At 37.0% G+C, this 23535-nt stretch overlaps 2 protein-coding genes across 3 annotated transcripts in view; one reads left to right on the top strand and one right to left on the bottom strand.

Annotated features, from left to right (window-relative positions):
- The first annotated feature begins 98 nt into the window (after window positions 1–98).
- Window positions 99–10106, top strand: tagln3a (transgelin 3a). Its single transcript, XM_079872009.1, has 5 exons — window positions 99–459; window positions 928–1138; window positions 3064–3238; window positions 5962–6064; window positions 7740–10106. The coding sequence occupies exons 2-5, from the start codon at window positions 959–961 to the stop codon at window positions 7921–7923; spliced, it is 642 nt and encodes a 213-aa protein (XP_079728135.1). The 5' UTR covers window positions 99–459; window positions 928–958; the 3' UTR covers window positions 7924–10106.
- Window positions 10107–10297: 191 nt separating this feature from the next.
- Window positions 10298–23535, bottom strand: part of LOC307158966 (uncharacterized protein) — a 36385-nt gene continuing 23147 nt past the window's right edge. For both annotated transcript variants that reach the window (XM_079872006.1, XM_079872007.1), the window contains exons 10-19: window positions 18772–18856; window positions 18021–18037; window positions 17411–17533; window positions 16621–16746; window positions 14531–14671; window positions 14272–14402; window positions 12985–13102; window positions 12590–12719; window positions 12283–12404; window positions 10298–10433 (exon numbers count right to left, since the gene is read on the bottom strand). In XM_079872006.1, the coding sequence (XP_079728132.1) occupies window positions 10383–10433; window positions 12283–12404; window positions 12590–12719; window positions 12985–13102; window positions 14272–14402; window positions 14531–14671; window positions 16621–16746; window positions 17411–17533; window positions 18021–18037; window positions 18772–18856 (1044 nt within the window). In that variant the 3' untranslated portion in view covers window positions 10298–10382. The remainder of the gene's footprint in view (window positions 10434–12282; window positions 12405–12589; window positions 12720–12984; window positions 13103–14271; window positions 14403–14530; window positions 14672–16620; window positions 16747–17410; window positions 17534–18020; window positions 18038–18771; window positions 18857–23535) is intronic.

Here is a 23535-nt window from a genome sequence, read left to right on the forward strand (position 1 = left end):
ACATTTCTGCATTTGAGCATAGATTGTATTACAGTAAAGTAAAGATGACATCATCTCACGCGTGCCCTTATTGCATCATGCCCGACGGCATATATGGCATATAGAGACCGTGTTCTTCATGGCCTGCTTTTCATGTACGCACACACTGATGCTTTAATATGCACACACAAGCCATTCTTCCGAATGCCTTTTTTGGCTCGCAGCTTTACGCGTTTTACACACTGCAACATGTCAAGCCAATGATGCGCGCAACCTTGAGTTTTACGTAACACTTACTGTCCAGCTCCTAGCCAACCCTCTCTCCATCAGCGAGCACGCGTGATGCTCTGGTTTGACGGATGCTGAGCTGGTTCCAGTCCCTCCCTCCCTCCCCCTTCACTGGCCCTTCGAGTGCTCATCCATGGTGCCAACAGACGGACATTACACGGGCGAGGAAAACAACAAACAGCCTCCATCATAGTGAGTAGATGCACAATGTCTCACTGCATTGTCGGAAAATTAGACTGCATTACACAATCAGTTAGTGATGCGCAGTTGCATACTGTCATTTTTTTACTAGAGTGCGTCAGGCTCAAGTTGGCGTTTTGGTCAGTTTGTTGTTGATAATCTCGATCAAATTGAGATTGTAGTCGATTTAAAACAGCGCAAATAATATGATGATTTTGCTCGTTCATGTTTCGGAGTGACTCGACGTGTGTTGCATGGAAACCAATGGAAACCAATCCGTTTTTTTTGTATGGCGTTATCAAATTGATCAATTTAGACCATTTAGTTCCAGTTAAACACGGACAAAAATCTTTGTCAATAGGGTTATAGTCTCAGAGTAAGCAGTAGCCAATGCTCTAATCTATTTTACATAGTCTATAGGCATATAGTGTTTGAAAATAAAATCTAGTCTATTCAGACATATGTGTGTGTGTGTTTCAGATTATCACCACTGCAGGTCAGTGTTAATGCCATGGCAAACAGGGGACCAAGCTATGGGCTCAGCCGTGAGGTCCAAGAGAAGATTGACCAGAAGTATAATGTGGAGTTGGAGACTCGGCTTGTGGAATGGATCCTGATCCAGTGTGGTGACGACTTGGAGCGACCTGAACCTGGCAAACAGAACTTCCAGAAATGGCTCACGAGTGGAACAGTATGTGCTGGAAATGGAATGGGGAAGGAACTTAAATTCTAGATCAAACATTCCAGTAACCTTGGTTATATTAATGTCAGAGACTCATTTTTAACAAGGGGTGCCTGAAACAACACAACATTTGTCAGTAGATACACACTTAAAAATAAAGGTTCCTTATTGGCGTCTATGGTTCCATGAAGAACCTTTAACAACTAAAAGCACAAAACGTTCTATAGTGGAAAAAGATTATTTAGAAAAGATTATTAAAAATTTCTTCACACTAAGAAAAAAGTTATTTTAAGAACGATGATTATGACACTACACAGAAAAACGTTTGTGGAGGTGTGAAAAATTTGGTTTAGAAACTATTTTCTCTCAAATTGCTAGTAAACTTCACAAATAATTATAAAGAAATGGCAAGTAACACATTGAATAAGTGTACAATTTTCAAGTAGAAAGACTGAAATTGTATATTCTTATAAGCATTCTCCAATAATGTTTTTAGTTTATTTTTTAAGTTAAATATTTTTTTTACAGCATTGTCATGTGTTGATGAATTCACATTTGGCCCTGTTTACACCTGGCATTAAGATGCGTTGTTTACAGGTGTAATCGGGTCTAAAACGTCTTTTGTCCACTTTCGAACACTTCCAGAGGTAGTCGAAAACGTATTTAACCAGATTGCTTTCGTAGTGTAAACGCTCATGTGATCATATTGTGTTCAAACAGACACAGAAGACCGTCTACTCTCCGTCTACTGAACTAATGCGTAAACATTATGGGAAGAGCTCTAGCCAGACGGGATTTAAACTTTGTCGGCTGGAGACCCAAGTTTGGTTTGAAGAGGAAAAATGTACCAATCACGATGTTCTCTCAGCATTCCTGATTTCTAACACACACTCACAGTGTTCGGCGTGATCTTGCGTCTGTCAGAGCGGAAACTAAAGCTGATGTTCTCCGTATGTTTTTCCAGATTCTCCTTTTCTGTTCATATGTAAATTGCGTGAGCTTATTTCATCCATTAGATCGAAAGATCTGAAAAAACACATAGATTTACCCGCCCATAGACCCTCCCCTCGAAGAAATCAGGACAGAAGTGGTTGAAAGTGGACAAAAGAGACGGATTAAAACACCAGGTGTAAACGGGAATGTGTCTCCCTCGTCTACTTGTGATCCAATCGACCAAAACGCCTCTTAATACCAGGAGTAAATGGTATTAGTTTAAATTTATGGTTGCATCCCACTTCAAATACTTTGCACTAAAAGCATTCACTTTGCTGATGATGGAAAAGTACACTTTTTTGAATAAGTAATAAGACAGTGTACAAGTATTAGAAAATACTGTGTTGCCATGAAATTGTCTTGATACCACACAACTTACTATTGTTGAATTGGCATGTAAGCATTAACATCTAAAGGCATCATACACTTGTTGACTTAGTAAATTGTTACAGAGAAAAACGGGGAATCATATTGGAGACGCATGACAAATGAAAACAATACGTGTTCTAAAATCGGCTAAAAATATCAAACATGTCTGATATCCTCCGACTGGATGGAATTGAAGTCTGAAGCTAAAAAATCTCTGCCCAAAAATGCTAAAACGTCTCTACCCATAATACACTGTGCCATTTTCTGTGAAATCTGTCAACTCCGACTCAAATCTGCAGTCTGGCTCTTACTTTCGTCTACTACTGTTGACACGTCCAGACTGTAAATCAGACAAAAATCTCTACAAAAGTCGAGTAATGTTTTCCAGGCTTAACAAAATTTATTATGTATGGTATAAAGTAAATCCAGCATATTGTTATCGCAGAATAAACCCTGACAGGGTGATCAGGACCCCGACGCACAGCTTTAGTCATCACTAGGACTAAGAATCTGACAGAACCTAAATGATTATGTTCCTCCTTTCTCCCTTCCCCCTCTTAACCCCATCCCAGATTCTCTGCCGGCTCATCAACAGTCTATACCCCAGCGGTGAGGAACCAATTAAGAAAATTACAGAAACTAAAATGGTCTTTAAACAAATGGAGAAGATTTCTCAGTTCCTGCAGGCGGCTGAAGAATATGGTGTTAACAGGGGAGACATATTCCAAACTGTTGATCTTTGGGAAGGTAAAACAAACACATGCACACGCACACACACACACACACACACACACACACACACACACACACACACACACACACACACACACACACACACACTCGCACACAACAGTTTGTTTGAATATACACTTAAAATAAAATAAAAAATATTGGTATTGATGATTCAATTAGTTTATATTTTAAAATATATTCAAATATGTTAGTTTTTAAAGTGTAAAAATATTTCACTATATTAATGTTTTTGATATATTTTTGATCAAATAAATGCAGCCTCTGTGAGACCTTTTTCAAAAACATTTACCGCCCCAAATGTACTGTAGAAAGTCAGTAGAATAAAGTTACATTTAAAGGGCTCATGAACTGAGAAATCAAGAGAGAACCTTGAGGTTTTGACATATAAGAGGTCATCATATTATAAGAATATCCTGAGAAGTTTCAGAACTGAAAACTTCCTTGTTAGTCCAAAATCAGCTTTTATTGTCACCAGGCCCAGCGAACGACTCGTCCTGGAATATGCCTCTTCATGACGTAATAAGGCAGTGAAAGACCGCCTCTGCAGAAGAAGATCAGCTTAGGCCCCGCCCACTGGAGTTAGTGTCACTAACTGGACTAATAATGACATTACCCTCCAAAGGATCCTAATCCTAGGACTGTGGATATTTATTTTCAACAATGTGAATGTCTCAGTCAAACATTATTTATTCGTATTCAGTACATTTCACTGGATTCTTTGGTAACCCTGTTCATTCTAATGCCTGATCTGTGACCGTGATTTCTGATGTAATGATCTAGTAAAGTAGATCTGAGTAGATCTAATTGTAATGCTATAATTATCACTTTTCACGAGTAGTTAACACTGAGAGCTGTAATAGTAAAAACGTGCTAAAGGTTTTCGAGAAAGTTCCATATGTAATACTAGCTATTTCATATGTAAAGCTGTTAGCCAATCACAGCAGTGGGCGTTTACACTGAAGTCTCACAGCCAATCACAGCAGTGGGCATTTACACTGAAGTCTCACAGCCAATCACCGCAGTGGGCGTTTACACTGAAGTCTCACAGCCAATCACAGCAGTGGGCGTTTACACTGAAGTCTCACAGCCAATCACAGCAGTGGGCGTTTACACTGAAGTCTCACAGCCAATCACAGCAGTGGGCGTTTACACTGAAGTCTCACACAGACACGCCCCTTCAAACAGAGCGTTCAAATCAGAAGCTAAAATCAGCCTAGGAAAAATGCCTTTTATTTCTAAATTACAAAGTAATTTTTGAAGTAAAAATCATACTAACATTACAAGTGCACCCCAGGAAACATTATGTAAGGGATAATGTACATCCAGCCAGTGGTTCTCTCAAAATAACCCCCGACAGGATGATGAGGACGTGAAGCGGAGGTCTTGATCCGCCTGAAGGGTTATTTTGAGAGAACCACCGGCTGGATGTACATTATCCCGCTTATTACACGGCTACTTGCCACATAAGTAAATAATTAGACACGAAATATTGATCTGAGTTGAAATATTTGATTAGGTCTTTAAACGCAAAGTTTCCATGGAGAGAGCAGTCGCAGCGCGGCAAGTTCAAACTAGGCGGACATTTAAGAGATACAGTATACAGTCATATCACTTATTACACAGCATGTCGCCACATAAATAGTTATGGGGATAAGATATATTGATTTCAGATTAAACTGTTTTAAAATCGTACCTGTTTGTATCTCATAATCCAACAGTGTACAAAACAATAGTCACAAAATGGCGGCAGCTGCGTTTGTATGAAGCAAGAGAGAGCGAGTCCACGATACTGGATGGCATAATTAAATAACTGTACACAAAATATTGATTCGACTGAGTTTTAATATTTTATTAGCTCACCAAACGCAAAACTTCCACGAAGAAAAACCGTTCCTAGCAGGCGTATAGCGCTGCTGACTTCAGTGACCCGTATGAGCCTGTGTTTCTGTTTTCAGCGGTTGTTATCTGGGAATAACGTGCCGCTGGATGGCACTATTGACCAATCAGAATCAAGTATTCCACAGAGCCGTGTAATAAAAAATAATAAAACAATTCAGTTCATGACCCCTTTATATACATTTTCCACTATATCATCATGAATTATTTACATAACACCTCAGCTTTGCACTGGGATCAAGATCACCCTGTCAGGGTTTATTTTGTGATGATCTGTTTGACCGTACATTAACCTTTTTATTAAACATAACTTACATTAACTCTTAGGTATGGTACAAAAACTTACAGTAACTAGATAAGTGATAAGTTTGTTAACCTCCTCCTAGGTGATGCATACTGTTTTGAAGCATTTATGTTATCTGGAAATGGGCATAGGATTTAGCCGAGTTAAACGAGTTCCTGGGTCAACATATTTTGCTGATCCTGGAACAACATTCCTGTCCGAAAATGTAGTCCATATCCCTACCCCTAAACCTTACCCATACCCATAAGTTACCCCTAAAATCAGAGTAAAAAGATGGTGAATAACACTAATGTAGACGCACATAACCCTGGCTTTAAGCCTAAACTTGACATGACTCTAAACTTGTCCCTCAAATCTGATTGGTTGATTGGAAAGTTGGTCCAGGATCAACAAAGATGTCGATCTAGGAAATCAGGTTCTGCTGTCATTAACATGGTGTATAAAGGAAATTACAAGATGCCTCTGCCAGGCGTTGTCACCGAAATCGTGTTCATAAGCCTTTCGGTCTGTTTTAAAGGAAAGGACATGGCTGCGGTCCAGAGGACACTCACGGCTCTGGGAAGTGAAGCTCTCACAAAGGATGATGGACATTACCGCGGGGACAAAGACTGGTTTCACAGGTGAGCTGGACAGAGAAAGGGTGTTACTCATTTGCACTCTGCCCAGGGACGGACTGAGACCCCATTGGGCAAACGATCAGGGCCAGCAAAGCCTTCTCTGCTGGTGTAAAACGTTTTCATTCTCATTTATCTTTATTTGCCAATGTATTTCCAACTTTCTTGATTCTGTCTTTTGAAGCTTTATCAGTGTATAAACCGAAAGTTGATCTAATCAGAATTTATCCATTTATCACTTAAAGGGATGGTTCGGAGTAATTTCAACCTAGGGTCCTTTGCACCATGACCTCGAGCCAAACACCCCCCCCCAGAAGCCTTTTTTCCCTTGGTCGAACATTAAAGTTAGACTTTATTTAGAGATATCAGCCGGATGGCTTAGTGCAGCGCTAATGGATCCAATGATGTATCTCGTAAATTACACCACTAATAATGCCCAGAATGGTACCAAACTTCTACAGTAGTACAAATAGGGGTAACTAAGCATTATTAGTGGGGTAATTTACAAGATACAAACTTGGATCCATTAGCGCCTGCACTAAGCCATTCGGCTGATATCTCTATATAAGCTTTGGGGGTTTGGCTCGAGGTCATGGTGCAAAGGACCCTGGGTTGATTTTACTCCAAACCATCCCTTTAAGAGCTTGCAGAATTGCCAACAGTGTGCAAACAAATCGAATCTAAATTCAGATGAATCAGTCAGTCAGATAGTTTTATTTGTACCTGGTTAGTGTAGTCTGTGCAGAGTCTGTCTGGCTGGCTTTAAATCGATCGCACATAAAGTAATGCAGCTAATTAGAGTGTAAACAGTGCGAGAGACGTTCTGTAAGAACTGCTGATGTATTAAAAATGAAAGGAGGGCTTATTTTCAATTCAAATAATCATTGGTACTGTAAGTACTTAAGTTAAAATAAGCTTTTGTTTCAGAGCCATAGCCTTGTGGGCAGCACTATGACATATAAAAAACATTTGATCTCATAATTATAATATAGTATGTCATAATATTGAATTTTTATTTCATAATATCAACTTTTAATCTCTTAGTGACTTTTAAATGGATCGGTGTGGACTTATGTCATAATTATGACTTAGAATGTCCTACTTTTGACTTTTTCATAATTGACTTTAAGTCATCACTTTTTATTCACGACATTCACGACTTTTTATCTCATAATAATGACTTTAATATCAATAGGTCAACTGTTATGTAATAATGACTTATTGTTTAATAATTTCAGGTTTTTATGTCATAGTTATGATTACCTAAAGCATATTTTTTTATTATGTTGCGGCTAATTGGGCTTCCGTAGCCTTTTTATTACGTCTTTCATGAGCAGAAGATTTTATTAGATTGCAAAGACCTCTTTTAAATTACATAATAAGCAGTGGAACATTAACAATGGTTTAATGCTTACAATCGTGACATTACAAAAGGCCAATGAGCACCTATGAAGAAGGAATAATTACTGGTGACGTTCATCATTTTGAAACATTCAGACATTTTCTTTTGCGTTTACAAAAGCACAGATGTTTCCCTGTAATTTCCTAGCCATCTTTGTCTGCAAACCGGACCAGACTTTAGTCAAAAGTCTGGATTAATCAAATGAAACACAGCTACAGCATCTCATGCGTCCTCTAAGAACTCACTTTCTGCATTTAAATATTTTGAATTGTGTTTTAGGAAAACCAAGGGCCACAAGCGGGAGTTTTCAGAGGAGCAGCTGCGTCAAGGCCGGAGTCTTATCGGGATGCAGATGGGAAGCAATCGTGGCGCATCTCAAGCTGGCATGTCAGGGTACGGCACCCCACGGCAAATCATGCGGTACGACTCTCCTCGACACAATGGAGATCAGAGCAATCCCTAAACACTAACCCGTTTGATATTTAAAACCTCGACTGGAGCCGAAACTAGCGCTCCAGTTGTAGGAGGAATGTGTACATGTGTATAGATATACAGTGAACTAAAGTTGCGCTTAAACCAGTCCTAGTATTACACACATTAGTGTTGTCCCTTCACCCACAATGCACCAGTGCCGTCTGTTATTGTTTCTCAGGCAAGCTCCGGATTTTAAGTCCAATATGTGCAAAATAAATTGAATATTAGTATCAACTATATTAAATACTCAACTATTAAATGTGTAGCCCTTTACAAATTGTAAGCTGACAATCTGGTACCTCTTGAAGATCTAACGTCCATTTACAATTGCATATTTGGCTGATGCTTTTACCCAAAGCAACTCAAGGTATAGTGTCCTGGGAATCATGCATGCTGTGCAATAGGAACATTCAAAAGCAAAGTCTATTTTTAACTTAAAGCCATATGTATGTGTGTGTCGAGATAAACCGTGCTCAAGATATAAATGTATTTGGTCGAGGTGATGCTGTGCTATTGCTGTCAAATGTACACTATTATTGATGTATACCATCTAACTACAAAGGTTACTGTTCCTGCTACCAGAACGCGTCCAAAATGTTATTGTTGTGCATAATTTTTCTGATGTCACTGTAAAGAACTGATGCTATACATTCCAGAGATGTGAGAAAAGAAAAAGTGTTCTGAAGAGTCAATATCACGTCAAATTGATACAAAAATTGTGGTTTATGAAATCTGTTTTCAAATGTTATTAATTTTATGCATTAACTAACGTGCATGTAAAGTAAATGTGCTTATGATGCTAAGATTGTATTGCTGATTACACAATTATTTTTTTGTGGAGTGTCATGTTTTATCTATATACAGAACCTTTGACAATCAAAAAACCTTCCAATTGTCATGATTGAAATAGTTCAAGATGTTTGGATATTTAGTTCAATGTTTCTTGTTTTTATTTCCGTGCTTTGATTTTAAATCCACTTCATTTATTTGTTAGAAAAAATAATAGTCTTGAATTTAATTTACACTATTTTTCATTATTTATTTGGTAAATGTATTCATTTTAGTTGATGTTTTTAATGTAATGGAATGTAGTCGTTTTTTCATTAGGTATGTTTACATGCACGAATTTTGTTAACCGTATGAATCCAATCCGATTTCAGCTTCTAAAAGATATTTATGTAAACTTAAAACTTTGCAATCTGATTTACATATTAATTTACATGTGCATTACTAGTGTTCCAAAGTATAACAAACAATATAATAATACACACACGTTCGACAAGCAATTTTTTTTATCAGATTGAGAAAATAGTAAGATTCAAGCATTTACATGCTTATCCCCCCCCCCCCCCCCCCCCCCCCCCAATTGGATTACTTCAGGTCTGCATTACTCCTTTCAAAATTTTTACAGACCAAAGTTTTCAGATTGAGCACAGTCGGATCAATTGTGGTGTTTATATGAATCCTTTTCAATCTGACTGAGCCATGAATCTGATTACTAACGGATCATTTGGTTGCATGTAAACGTAGCTATTTTGACTCAACAGGGTTTGATTGTATTGAAAAGAGAGGACTAGACAGAGGAGGAAATTAGTCTAAACTTTTAAACGTGTGCACAAATATCTATCAAAATGTTGCATCTGTATCTTGGCGTTCATTAGTAGTTATACGTGTTGTCTGTGCAAGATCATTTTGTGTTTGAATCGGAACATCTTCCTTTGGTTGTCGGCACAAATAACAATACATTTACACAAAAGATAATAACTCTATTCACAAATGTGCCACTATTTGTACAAATCATTGCACATTCATTTCATTTTGACCTTCACAGACAAAGGTTGCAAGGAATAATGTATTGGTTTGTGGTAAGATACATTTGTAACATTTTTTAAACTGATGGAAAATTGTACACGCATTCATAAATGATGTCAAGACTAATTTCTTTACAAATTAATCAGATCCAATGCTGTGAGGTTTAACTATTTTAGATGTTGATCAGTGTTATTGTGCGCACACACACACACACTCATGCACTTGACCACACACGCACACAGTATTACAGATCATGACCACCAGAGAGGCTTGCATAGCTAAAGGTAACCTGCTCTTATCAAGGTGGAAATGCACAAGCTTGCATACTATGATACAGGTGAGAGTAAACATACCTGATGGTAAACAAACGAGTTTATTTCAAGAGCTTATTGTAACACTCTACGTCAGCTGATATACATTTTTCATTCTATTTACTAATGCACATCCAAATCATTACAATGACTTCACAATTTTATCCACACGCATTTCTCTCTCACACACAGTCACTCTTGAAGCGCTTTCAGAAACAAAACATTTGAACAGAAAGAATGTGGAAACTCACTGGAATGAAAACAAATTAAAAAAACAATGATGCAAAAGTACAATGTCTCTGTCTTTTCATGTTCACCCTTTTCTTCAACCATCGGGGTGTCCGTCTGCCGGCTCCACTGCTTCGGCATGTTTGAGCTGAAAATCAAAGCGAAAATGTGAGTTCATCCACACAACCAGCACGAGAGGTATAGCAACTTGAAACCCATCTTACTTCTATAATCTGATGTATTACAGAGTGAAAAAGGAAAAATGGCTATTAAAATGTGTTTCACTTGGGAAAGTAATTTCCGAGGCAGAGCAAACTGTATATTATTAGGGGTGTAATGGTTCAGATTAATCACGGTTCGGTTTTTATCACGATTTTAGGGTCACAAGTTTCGGTACGGTTCGGTATATGCTATGTAAAAAAAGACGACTGTCAAATAAAAATAAAGAACAAATAATCAAAACTACAAGAAACAGCACAAATTATTACAATAGAGCAAAGATACTAATAAAATAAACAGTGCTTTTCAGGTATCTAACAGTAGTTTTCAGGTACAGAAACTGAATAAAGTGATCAAATGTAAAACAAGATTGCGTATAATCTTCAATGTATAAAAGATTTATCATTATTAAAGTTACAAAAGCTATTCAGTCAAGAGCAGTGAGTGATTTCCCTGTTTTTTTGTCATTTGATTAACATTAAAAACACAGACAGCCGGAATATTAGGCTGCAGTCACTTTAAGACATAATACACTGATACTGTTCATATGCCTTGTCTTTCTCGACTGTTTACCTCCACTTGAGACATAACCGACTGCTGTAGGATACTCACCAAGACGCGCATATTGACAATTTATTTTTTTGTGTGAATTTGTCCGTTTAAGCGCAAGACTTGAAAGAGAACTCAATTTAAAACACAGATAGCAACGTGTGCTGTTCAGTCTCGCCTATCAACACTCGGGAGATGACGGCGTGAATGACTGGTCATATTAAAGCAAAACGGCACTTGCATTGAACAAAGTTTAGGGGAAGCCAGAATGTTTTACGCGTTATTTTCAACAAACCATATTAGGGCTGCAAAATATATCGAAATTATTGAAATATCGCAACGGCTTGCAATAACTGGGGTCATGTACAAAAGACAGAGAAAATCACTCACTGCTCTTGGCTGAATAACTTTTGTAGCTTTAATAAGAATCAGTATATATTTAATTCATACAGTGAAAACTAAGCAGTGTTTTATTTTTACATTTGATTATTCAGTTTCTGCTGTTAAATAAATCTAATGTAGGATAACCTGAACCCCTGAGGTTTACACTGATGTTAAAATAACACTTCTTATACTACAGTAAAACACTGATGTTCACTTTCAGAAGCTGTAGGGATGTTTTCTCGTCACAAAAAGAATGTGAAGCATGTAGGTTCTATAATTTTAAATACATTTTTAAGATAATTTAAGTTTTTTTACACACTTAAAGCATTATCGTATCGCATTTTTCTTCAATATCGTGCAGCCCTAAACCATATTATAGATGCGTATGCGTCGTCAGATTTGAGATGAATCACGGTGCAAGTGCGTGCCGAACCGTGGGTGGAGAACGATGATTTTTTACAGAGAACCGGTACACCCTTAATATATATATACCCCATATACAGTATATACCCCATATATATACACACACATGCATGCATGCATAATTATATGTCAAGTCGATATTCTGATCATGAAAAACGCCTTATATTTAGAAGTGCATAATTATTAAGCAGGTTTTCTTTTACAGGTAAAATGGGTCAAAAATAGAGATTTAACTCGCACTGAAAAGTAAAAAATTATTGAATGCCCATGAGGAGGATGCAAAACTATAGAAATTGCAAAAAAAAGGTGTGACCATTGGATAAGAAATGCTCATTGGAGCAGCAGTCACAAAAAACAGGTGGAGAAGAAAAGACCTTTCACAGCCCGTTTTATAATCTCTATTGTAACTCTATTACAGGCACCTTGAAGTTGTTGTGATGCTCCAGGCTGCGGCAGTGCTCGGATTTTGCTTTGCTCTCATCAGTGTAGAATATGTTACACAGCTTGCAGAAGAAACCAGTCACTGGGATGACGTAGTTCACACCTGAAATAAGGCGGAGAAGTGTTCAGGATTTACAGTTTTCCCTCAATTGCTTACACACTAAATCGCAAACATTTTAAACCATTAGAAAGACTAAACTATAAATACACTATGTTTTAAATGAAGATCCAGAGGTTATAATAAGGCACTGATCAAGTCTATTACAAGCAAGTGTGTGATGGACTTACCCACAATGTTGTCAGGTTGATCAGGGCTCAAAGGGGTTTTGTCCTGTTGATCAACCTCTTCCGAACCTTTTCCTTCACAAACTGAATCCCCACCAGCACCTTCACAATCCGGTAAAGAACTTTGCTGGTTCTGCAAACACGGAATTTCTCTTTTAACCAGTATCGATACCATATAAGCCTGACACTTGGCTGCTTTTCCTTTCCTTTCAATTTGTTTGAAAATGTAAACCAAAAGTTTAGTTCTGCATGTATGCATGACACTTTAGATCAGAAATGTTATGAGAAGCCAAAGGGAAATGATCAAAGGGGTGGACAATCAATCAATCAATCATTCCAAATGTTTCTAAGATCATGAGAATAGATTGTCAGATGTGTCCAACATGTGTGATGTTCACCTCCTTTGCGTCACTCTTGATTTCCTGGTCATTTCCTGTTCTTTCAGAGTTTGGTTTAATTAGTTTTTCCTCCTTTTTTAACTCTTTCTCCTCAGTTTCTTGCTCTAAAGTGTATCTCCTGTAATAATAGAGCAAACAAAATGATTTCTGTTACTTTCACAATGGTAGTCACAAGTTACATGAAATATTGTATATTTTCCCCCACTCATCTGACTGTTGCTGTTGTCTAACTACGGATGCCACTTTGTAAGTCACTTAATGTCAGTGCCTTTTATTAAAAAAAACAGCACAAGCAAACATTTCAAACTAAGGGTGTGTTCACACTTGGCATGTTTGGTTGGATTAAAACGAACCCTGGTGCGATTGCTCTGTTAATGCGCTTCATCTGAATAAGTGAACGCTGCCATCTGGACCCTGGTGCAGAAAACAAGCGGACCGAGACAGTGAAAAGATGAGTCTCGCTCCACTATCAAACCAACTCTGGTGCGGTTCTAATGAAATGTGAACACAAACACGGACCAAAGACAAGTAAACTAACCAAAAACAGGACATGATGTCACAAGATGCGACCCTAAAAAGGACAGTTTTTTCTCGTGACAGTCGCGATGTTGTCGGAGGGATTCCTGCCGCTGACTCCTTTACACATTTTATGATCTCTTCACAAAGTCAAAATACCATCATAGTTTCGGCTACACACATACGAGCGCATTTACCCAAGGACACAGCATTGTTTTGGATGTTCTGTAAGTTCCTCTCCTCTTTTATTTAAATATACAAAATAAAAGCAGGTTGTGAACATATCCCTCCCTATGCCTTTAGATTCAGTGTTAAAATGCCAATGTGAACGCTAAGTGGACCAGTACTTTTTTCCCAGTCCAGACCAAATTAACTAAGAAAACTGAACTACAGGTGTGAACACACCCTAAATGTACCAAAAAAGTATTTTGTAAAAAAAAATAAAAAAAATAAATAAAAAAAATAATATATATATATATATGGACATGTAATGTGCTGAACTATAGAAAAGTGGTATTTATGAAGAAAGCATGATTTCTTTGCAGATTCCACTTGCTCTGATATTTTGATATCTATTGCAACAATAACATTTTAAAGTGTGCATTCTGTACACCAACTGTACATTCCTGCTAATGCCTGTACTAGTCCATTCTACTGCAAATACAAGGATGAAAATGTATTGTGTCATTTGTGCATCCACTTTATTCAGTGACGGTTAATGAGAACATGATTTCAGAGTTACATTGAAATGACTGAGACACATTCACCTACCAACGAATCAGAGAGTCTCCTTTCCTGCTCATGGCTATCTTCAGCACAGACCCCCAAAACTTGCAAGGCCGCCGACTGTACTGCGCAACCATTAGTTCAGCTGCCTTGACACTGTCCAATTGCATGTAACACTGAGAAGGAACAAGAAAGGGGCGGCTCAGGAAAAATAAATTAATAAAAATAAATCTAGAGTAGAAAAAAAACTACTCTATGCTGATCATCATAGATCGTGATGAGGGGAAAATGTGTGTATACGTACCGTTGCTTGAGAGTAGGATAGAGAGTAGGCAGTCAGTTTTCCAAAGGGCTTAACCAGATTTAAAAGGGATTCCTTTGTGTATTTATGCTGAAATCTCTGGTTGGGAAGACCGCTGATGAAAATGGATCTCCCACTAGGGCTCTAAAAGGGGAATGAGGGATTAAGAAACCACAACAATCATTTTAGTTGAATTGAGTGCAGCAGGGATGACATTTTTGTCGGCCAAAACCTGGAAACGTGATTTCCAAGTCTCAAAGTCAATGTCTTTTTGGTTAAATGCCTGGATTAAGGTCGGTGGTGAACACAAGCTCAAGACACTTTTACATTTTATTCTTCGGCATAATCAGTAAAACTCCATTGTGATTTTTTTAACGCTTTTACGTGTCTTGAAAAAGGCGGTTGCTAACAAGTGTCTAAATGGGACTCCAGAGGTTGTCGGGACATTAAATATCGTCGCACTGAACAGATAAACTCATCTACTCACTAGTCGCTTTCACAGCCTGGTTGTGTTTACAATCACGCTTTTGCAAACTAAATGCTGGTGACGTTGAAGTCATGTGACCGTGGCGTAGTTTGTTTATAGCCTATATTTAGCTTTCGACTTCCGCCGATTATATTTACACTTCAAAATTCAAAAATCATGATGGACAAAACGTGCAAGAATCATAAACTTTTGTTAGTCAAAGAACTGTTTATCGGCAATAATCCGAAAGCCAACGTGAAAAATCTTATTGGGTTTTTGTCGAGGATACCAGAGTGATGCAAAATTCTGGGTTGGCCAACCAAAAAAAACACATCATCACTATTATATAACACTATTTTGTATCCTGACTGTTTTGTTTACAGTCATTAATATAAGCAAAGGATCAGTTCACAGAATGAATGAAAACTTTGTCATTATTTACTCGCCCTCATGTCATTCCAAGTTCACAAAAAATACACGTGCATCAGATTTTAAGGGTAAAGCCATTCAATGAAAAAGCAACAAACAAAATTATGATGGTTCTCTTTTGTCAGATGCAAATTCAAAAATTAGGCTGTTGTAAACTCAATAAATCTGCTGTTGTTCATATATTCTCTCCTCAGGAAGTTAACTTCCTTTTCAGCCGCTGTGCACACAAACTTTCTACTGTATACTCTGCACATACTTTGGATCAGTGCTGCATGTGGCAGATGAATATAGCACTGCCCAGTTTCCTACAGCCAACATAGAGTGCATTCAGACCCCTTCCTTTTTTACATTTTGGCACGTGTTTTGCTTCTCTTTGTTTTACCGGCGGGCTGCAGGTTGGATGCAGCAAGCGATTTCTGAGAAACGCTGTTCTGGACTGCATCTATACACTGACTGTTCTTATTTACATCTTTGTATTTATCATACTGTTATCCTCCATTTTTCAGTTTTTCTTGTGAATGTCTATAACTGCAATCTTTAAATCCCCCTGTAGTCAATAATTGTATCCCTTAAAACTCATCATTGATCACTTAAAATTACATATTTAAACGCCTTTTCCTTGAAAAAATATCTTCAAGCCTTAAAATAGCTGAATGTAACACTACACCCTTGCCTCATTTAGTATATGAATATATATACTGTGAATATGCATTTAGTTCAATGAATATGCAAATTAGCCCCACCTACACTCACTCACTCACTCAGCTCAGAGATTCACTCGTTAACGATCACATGTTGACATGATTGGTGTGTTACAAATGTGATTTTAAACCGCGTTTTTGAGACTGTCTTTGGTTCACTGCAGATTTAAGGAGAAAATACTCAGCAATGGTGTTGACTTGAATTTACACATGGTTTGTCTTAAAGCAGATTAAAAACACCACATAGACATATAAACAACACTAAAAGCTAGATTTTCAGCACAGGGGGACTTTAACATTCTTGTGTTCTATGGAAAAAATAAATCATATAATTTTTAGAGCACATGAGGGAGAGTAAACAACAATGTTTTTTTCTCTTTTATTGTAGTGAACCAAGTCTTAAAGGAAGCAGTGACATTACCACTATATTGACTGAAACAACGTGATCACTAATAAACTGGATGTTTTTCTGTCTAGTATGTTTTCATAACACATACCTCTATTGTTTTCATGGTACGGCACATGGAAACAGACACCGGTCTGCCACACATCCTTGCCTTGTGATCTTTGTAGAACTGCACCATTTCTTGGGCTTTTTCAACTGTTTCCAGTTCAATCATAGCCTACAAGAACACACACACATGACGTCTAAAGGCAAAACTTGAAAATTGTGTGATAACTGATTAGTAAAACGGAAATCATATGGTAAATAGACAATAACTAGTACTAACCACAGCTGTTGTGCAAATCACAAGGCCTCTGGCTTTAATTTTATTTCATGTTAGCATTTGCAATTCATTATTTTTTGTAGCTTTATTTCTAGCTCATTTCCTAATGCAAACTTATCCTTTGTTTTTAACTTGTAATGTTAAAAAGTGCTTTTTTTAATGCAGTACATGTAGAAAGTAAACATTTTTAAATAATTAATTCAAGGTTAATAAACATAGAAAGGGAAACTAATGTTACAATTTTCAACCTTTCCTAAAGTGTTATACAAGTAAGAAAATTCACACACAAACATTAGGTTTAGTTATGTTTTCACACACTAAGAATAGAGTCCTGTGTACTACTGTCTTATTAAAAATAATGAAAAACAGTATTGTTCAACATATAATGGTTATTTAATATACTGTGATAATAATATACTTAACTGTAAATACAAAATGTTTCAACCATCCACTGAAAATATTCTGGAAAACTTCCATGTTCCGTTCAAATAAAGATTGTATTTAAAGGAAAATTTATATTTGTACTCAACTCAACCAAACGCAAACACAAAACACTGACCTCTTGATTGAACATGGACAAATTATGTTTCACCATACTGCCAAAGGGTGCGGCCAGATTGCAAAGATCCTTCATCAAGTCACGTGTTTTCTTTACGGGCCAAACCACCACTACTTTACCATCCTGTGAGCGTGTGCAGAAAAATACACATTGCTATTGCTCAAAACTGTTGAACTGGAAATATGTGACCCTGGACCACAAAACCAGTCACATGGGTCATTTTTCTGAATAAATAAGCTTTCCATTGGTGTATGGTTTGTTAGGATAGGACAAAAAAAATCTAAACATTGAGAAAATCTCCTTTAAAGTTGTGCATTTATGTTGGCGATTGTGCTGCATTCACTCACAAAAATAAATGTTTTATATATTTACGGTAAGAAATTGACAAAATATCTTCACGGAACATGATCTTTACTTAATATCCTAATGATTTTTGGCATAAAAGAAAAACGATAATTTTGACCCATACAATGTATTGTTGGCTATTGCCACAAATATACCCGTGCGACTTGTGACCGGTTTTGTGATCCAGGGTCACATTTATACAGTATGTTTATGTTAAAAAACATCCAACAAGTAAAGTTAGTAAAATGAGAGATGTGATGCTTACCTGTGACACAGAGGATTCTGCAATAAATGGGCAAAAGTGTTACTGTCATAGATAAAAAGCACATTGTGGGAGAACTCTAAATATTACAGAGATCATATCATGAAGAATTTTCCATGATCATTTGAATCAAAAGTTGACATGAAATGAAAAGTCACTATTTGCTAAATGTTAGTGATCTTGTTGTGAACATCCATGCATACGTTTAATTTTTTTAAATTTCCTAGTAATATTTAATCAAACGTTAAAACTTGGTCTTCCGGTGAAATGACAGACTTCTCCCTGCTGACGTTTCCTGACTTCTCCAATCATTTAGTCTGCATAAACCCGGCCAATGCGAGAGTAGATCTTCCTCCATCCAAATAACAATCAATATATTAGTCCCCGCTCCAGATCTTTTCTTTTTCAATAATCCATTTCACTCAGACGTTCATCACAATACAGAAGAAAAGATATGTTGCTACTTTCATTTCATTACGACTTTACTGTAAAACTCTTTCCAAGTCTAAAAAAGTAATTTATCGAAACTAAGCTGCAAAAGCTGAAAATGTTAGAAAAGCATCTAAAATGTCTGCTTTTGTGATGTTGAGAATAGCACATTTAATTCTAAGGGTCAAAGAGAGGGTAGAAAATGGCCATGAAAACAAATGATTGGAATTATTGTTTTTGGTGCAATAAACTAACATTTTAACTTATGATTTGACACCTTTGAGTAATTTAAATAGATATCAGGAGCTGTTTGAATTGTACTTACCTAAAGCTGAATCACCCCCTGCAGTGTTGTCCAGCTCATCCAATGTAACAAAATCCTCCATGTTCTCTGGAAATTCTGCATCATCCTGGAGAAATAAGACATAAGTGCTTTTAGTCACACTGCATCAAAATGAATGTTCATGTTGTTCTTGTTTAAGCATATTTTGTTTTTTTCACGTTTACTAAAATCTTTCACACCACACATGCATTTGATTTGACACCCATGTAACAGTCACGTCATTCACATCCCCTGTGAGAACAGCACAGCTCTCCATAGCAGAGGTGTAGCTGCAAGTAGAGTTTCATGCCAAACCCATTTAAGATACACATACAGTGAAAATGTACTTTTTCAACATATTAATCAACACAATCTTTTATGAATCAATCAAAATACTGGAAATATTTGGCGGGAGAGGAATGTCAGGGTTGATGCAGGTACGCAAACAGCACTTTTCTATTCAGTAAATCTGACCGAATCCAGATAAATTGAAGTACATTTTTTAGTAAGTGTCAATGTGAAACTTCTACACCAAAAAACATAGGTGAAGAATTGTTCACACTTGTGAAGACACAAGTTACACATTACAGTCATTATTTACAGTATTCCTCAGGTGCACAACATTTTTAATTTTTTTAAAGGTGCACTGTGCACTTTTTGTCACATTAGGTCTTTATACTGACACATAGTGGCCTGTATGTAGTTTCTTAACTGCTGCCGCTTAACGCCAAAGCTGTGTTTATTTTTTTGTTATGATCCTTTTTTTTATGGCTTTTGTATAAGCCAATTGAAAGGTCTAATTTGAGTTGTTAATAGCAACCTGTTATTGTGCAACTTTAACAGCCAGATTTACTAACAGCTCACTCCAGCGCAAACCCTCTTTTGGCGTTAAAAAATACTGTCAGGATTTACTAAAGACACGCAGTGAAAAATTAGTGCTGAAAAGGTGTGAACAATCTTTTTGCTGCTGAACTTATTGCATATGAATTTATAGGAGTTTCCTTTTCAGACACAAACATTTATGGGAGGAGAGTTTTTAAAAAAAGGTTTGTGCTCGTCAATTTACTGGTATTTTCGCCATTATTTACCGGCCAAAAAAAGCATGTCTTAAAGGAGACATATCATGCTTTTAAATAGTTCCTTTTTACATATAAATCATACATTTGTAGTCTATATAAAGCAGAACTGCAATGCTTGGGTCTGAATTCCTCATTATTATAGCTCCACAGGCCCCTTTTCTACCCCTTTTCTGATGTGCGTCTGAGAGCAACTCGTTTTGGTGCGGTCTCTTTAAATACAATTGAGAAACTTCATACCCCGCCCCCTCTCCAGGATGCAAGTCAAGTCAAGTCAAGTCAACTTTATTTATATAGCGCTTTTCACAATGCAGATTGTATCAAAGCAGCTTCACAGTATCAAATAAAATAGTACATCAGTGTTTGTTTCTAGAGTAAAACGTCCACGTTTGGTAATGCTGATCAATAGTATTGTTGAATGATTGATTAAATTAAGTATCCCCAACTGAGCAAGCCAAAGGCAACAGTGGCAAGGAACCGAAAAACTCCATCAGGTGACCTAATGGAGAAAAAAAAACCTTGGGAGAACCCGGGCTCAGTCGGAGGCCAGTTCTCCTCTGGCGTTTATGAACTAGAGACCGGATTTAACTGTAAGATTAAAAGTATTATATGAATGCCTGGCTGAAGAGATGCGTCTTTAATCTAGTTTTAAACTGGGAGAGCGAGTCTGAGCAACGAACAGTATCAGGAAGGCTATTCCAGAGTTTTGGAGCTAAATGTGAAAATGATCTCCCTCCTTTGGATGATCTGGATATCCTAGGTATGACCAAAAGCCTCGAATTTAGTGATCTTAAAGAGCGCGATGGATTATAGGGCGATAGAAGATCCTTTAAATAAACTGGAGCTAAACTGTTTAGGGCTTTATAAGTCAGTAGCAATACCTTGTAATTAATACGGAACTTTATAGGTAACCAATGTAGTGATGATAGAATTGGTGTTATATGGTCAAATTTTCTTGATCTAGTAAGAACTCTAGCGGCGGCATTTTGGACTAACTGTATATTGTTTATTGAGGATGCAGGACAACCAGCTAATAAAGCATTACAGTAATCTAGTCTCGAGGTCATGAACGCATGAACTAACTTTTCTGCATCAGAAACAGATAGCATATTACGTAGCTTAGCAATGTTTCTAAGGTGGAAAAAGGCTGTTCTTATAACATATGAAATATGATTTTCAAAAAACAGGTTGCAGTCTAGTATAACACCCAGGTCTTTTACTGTAGAGGATAAAGTAACAGGACATCCTACTATGTTAAAGTTGTATTGTGAGAGGTTTTGTGGGCGGTTTTTTGAACCGATGATTAGTACCTCTGTCTTGTCTGGATTTAATAAAAGAAAATTGCGCGTCATCCAGTCTTTTATATCTTTAACACACTCTGTCAATTTGGATAATTTAGCGTTTTCATCCGGCCGTGATGAAATATATATTTGAGTGTCATCAGCATAACAATGGAAACTAATTCCATGTTTCCTTATAATATTTCCAAGTGGCAGCATATATATTGAGAATAATAGAGGGCCTAACACAGATCCCTGCGGCACTCCATAGTTTACTGGAGTTATGATCGATTTTTCTCCATTTAAATAGACAAAATGGTATCGGTCAGATAGGTATGATCTGAACCAGCTTAATGCTTGTCCTTGAACACCAGTATAATTTTGTAGTCGATCTAAGAGTATTGTGTGATCTATAGTATCGAACGCAGCACTAAGATCAAGTAAAACTAGTATTGAGATACAGCCTTGGTCAGAAGCTAAAAGTAAATCATTTGTGATTTTAACGAGCGCAGTTTCAGTGCTATGGTGCGGCCTAAATCCAGACTGAAACTTTTCATAGATGTCATTTTCTTGTAAGAAAGAGCCTAGTTGGGCAGACACAACTTTTTCTAGTATTTTAGACATAAAAGGAAGATTTGAAATTGGTCTATAATTTGCTAGGTTATTTGGGTCTAATTGTGGTTTCTTAATGAGTGGTTTTATAACTGCCACTTTAAATGTTCTTGGAACATGACCTAAAGTTAAAGACGAGTTAATAATATTGAGGAGAGGCTCTTCCACTATAGGTAACACTTCTTTCAGTAGTTTAGTTGGTATGGGATCTAATAAACATGTTGTTGTTTTAGAGGAAGTGATAAGTTTATTTAACTCTATTTGTTCTACAGTTGTAAAGCACTGTAGTTGTTCTTGCGGGGTGATAATCAATGCTGAATTATAAGGCGCGATTGAGGATTGAACGTTTACAATTGTGGTTCTGATGTTTTCTATTTTCTCAGTGAAAAAATTCATGAAATCATTACTACTAAACTGTAACGGAATATTTTGTTCAGGTGACGCTTGTTTATTTGTTAGTCTAGCCACGGTGTTAAATAAAAACCTAGGATTGTTTTGGTTATTATCTATTAGATTGCGGAGGTGCTCAGCCCTGGCTACTTTTAGGGCCTTTTTATAACGTGACGTACTGTCTTTCCAAGCGATTCTAAAAACCTCTAAATTAGTTTGTTTCCATTTACGCTCTAAATTACGGGTTTCTCTCTTTAGAACACGCGTAGTATTGTTGTACCATGGTGCTTTAATTTTCTCTCTGACCTTTTTTAGTCTAATAGGTGCAACAATATCCAGTGTTCCAGAGAGAATGGTGCTCATAGTGCTGGTTAGTTCCTCTAGTTCATCTGTTTGTTTGGGTTCACTGAGCATCTGAGACAGATCCGATAAGCAATTTGAAAAATTATCTATGGTGGATGGAAGGATTGTTCTGCCTAATCGATAACGCAGCGCAGCATGATATATTACAGGAGTACGTAATATGCAAGTTACCATGTAATGGTCAGTGACATCATCACTTTGTGGAATGATATCTATATCGGTTGGATCGGTTCCATGTGATATAATTAAATCGAGTGTATGATTAAAACGATGAGTTGGTCCGGTAACGTTTTGCTTAACCCCAAAGGAGTTTAATAAATCTATAAACGCAGCCCCTAACGCATCATTTTGATTATCTACGTGTATGTTAAAATCTCCAACAATTAATGCTTTATCGAAATTAACTAATAGGTCTGAGAGAAAATCTGCAAATTCTTTTAGAAAATCAGCGTACGGCCCTGGCGGTCTATATACGGTAGCCAAGGCTAAAGATAATAGGGATGTTTTTTTAGCATCTAAGAGCGTAACATTTAGTACAAGTAATTCAAACGAAATAAAATTATAGCCCGTTTTCTGAGTAACACTAAGAAAATCTCTATAGATTGTTGCAACACCGCCGCCACGACCAATCAGACGGGGCTCATGTTTATAGGAGTATCCTGATGGAGTAGACTCATTTAGACCGAAATAATCATTTGGTTTAAGCCAGGTTTCAGTAAGGCAAAGTACATCGATGCTATAATCTGTGACTATTTCATTTACAATAACTGCCTTAGGTGTGAGTGATCTAATGTTTAAAAGACCTAGCTTTAGAAATTGTTTTTGTTTACTAATAGCAACATTTTCTGTTTTAATAACAATTAGATTTTTCCTAGATCCTGCAGTAGATTTATGATTTTATCGCACTAAACGAGGAATAGACACAATTTCTATGCAATGTTCTACACTAGTATTTATATCAGTTATATCAGTCAGGATTAGGGTTGAGTACCGAAACCCGGTTCCAATAGGGAACCGGTTCCAACGTAAACGGTAATAACCAGACC

Source organism: Squalius cephalus (assembly GCF_949319135.1).
Source record: "Squalius cephalus genome assembly, chromosome: 5".
Classification (NCBI taxonomy): Eukaryota; Metazoa; Chordata; class Actinopteri; order Cypriniformes; family Leuciscidae; genus Squalius; species Squalius cephalus.

What these genes read in the sequence shown, in the direction of transcription:
- tagln3a (XM_079872009.1), top strand. Translation starts at nt 959, where the DNA reads ATGGCAAACAGGGGACCAAGCTATGGGCTCAGCCGTGAGGTCCAAGAG. An exon ending in AACTGTTGATCTTTGGGAAG is followed by an intron (nt 3,239 to 5,961) that starts GTAAAACAAACA and finishes TCTGTTTTAAAG; the next exon opens with GAAAGGACATGGCTGCGGTC. An exon ending in GACAAAGACTGGTTTCACAG is followed by an intron (nt 6,065 to 7,739) that starts GTGAGCTGGACA and finishes ATTGTGTTTTAG; the next exon opens with GAAAACCAAGGGCCACAAGC.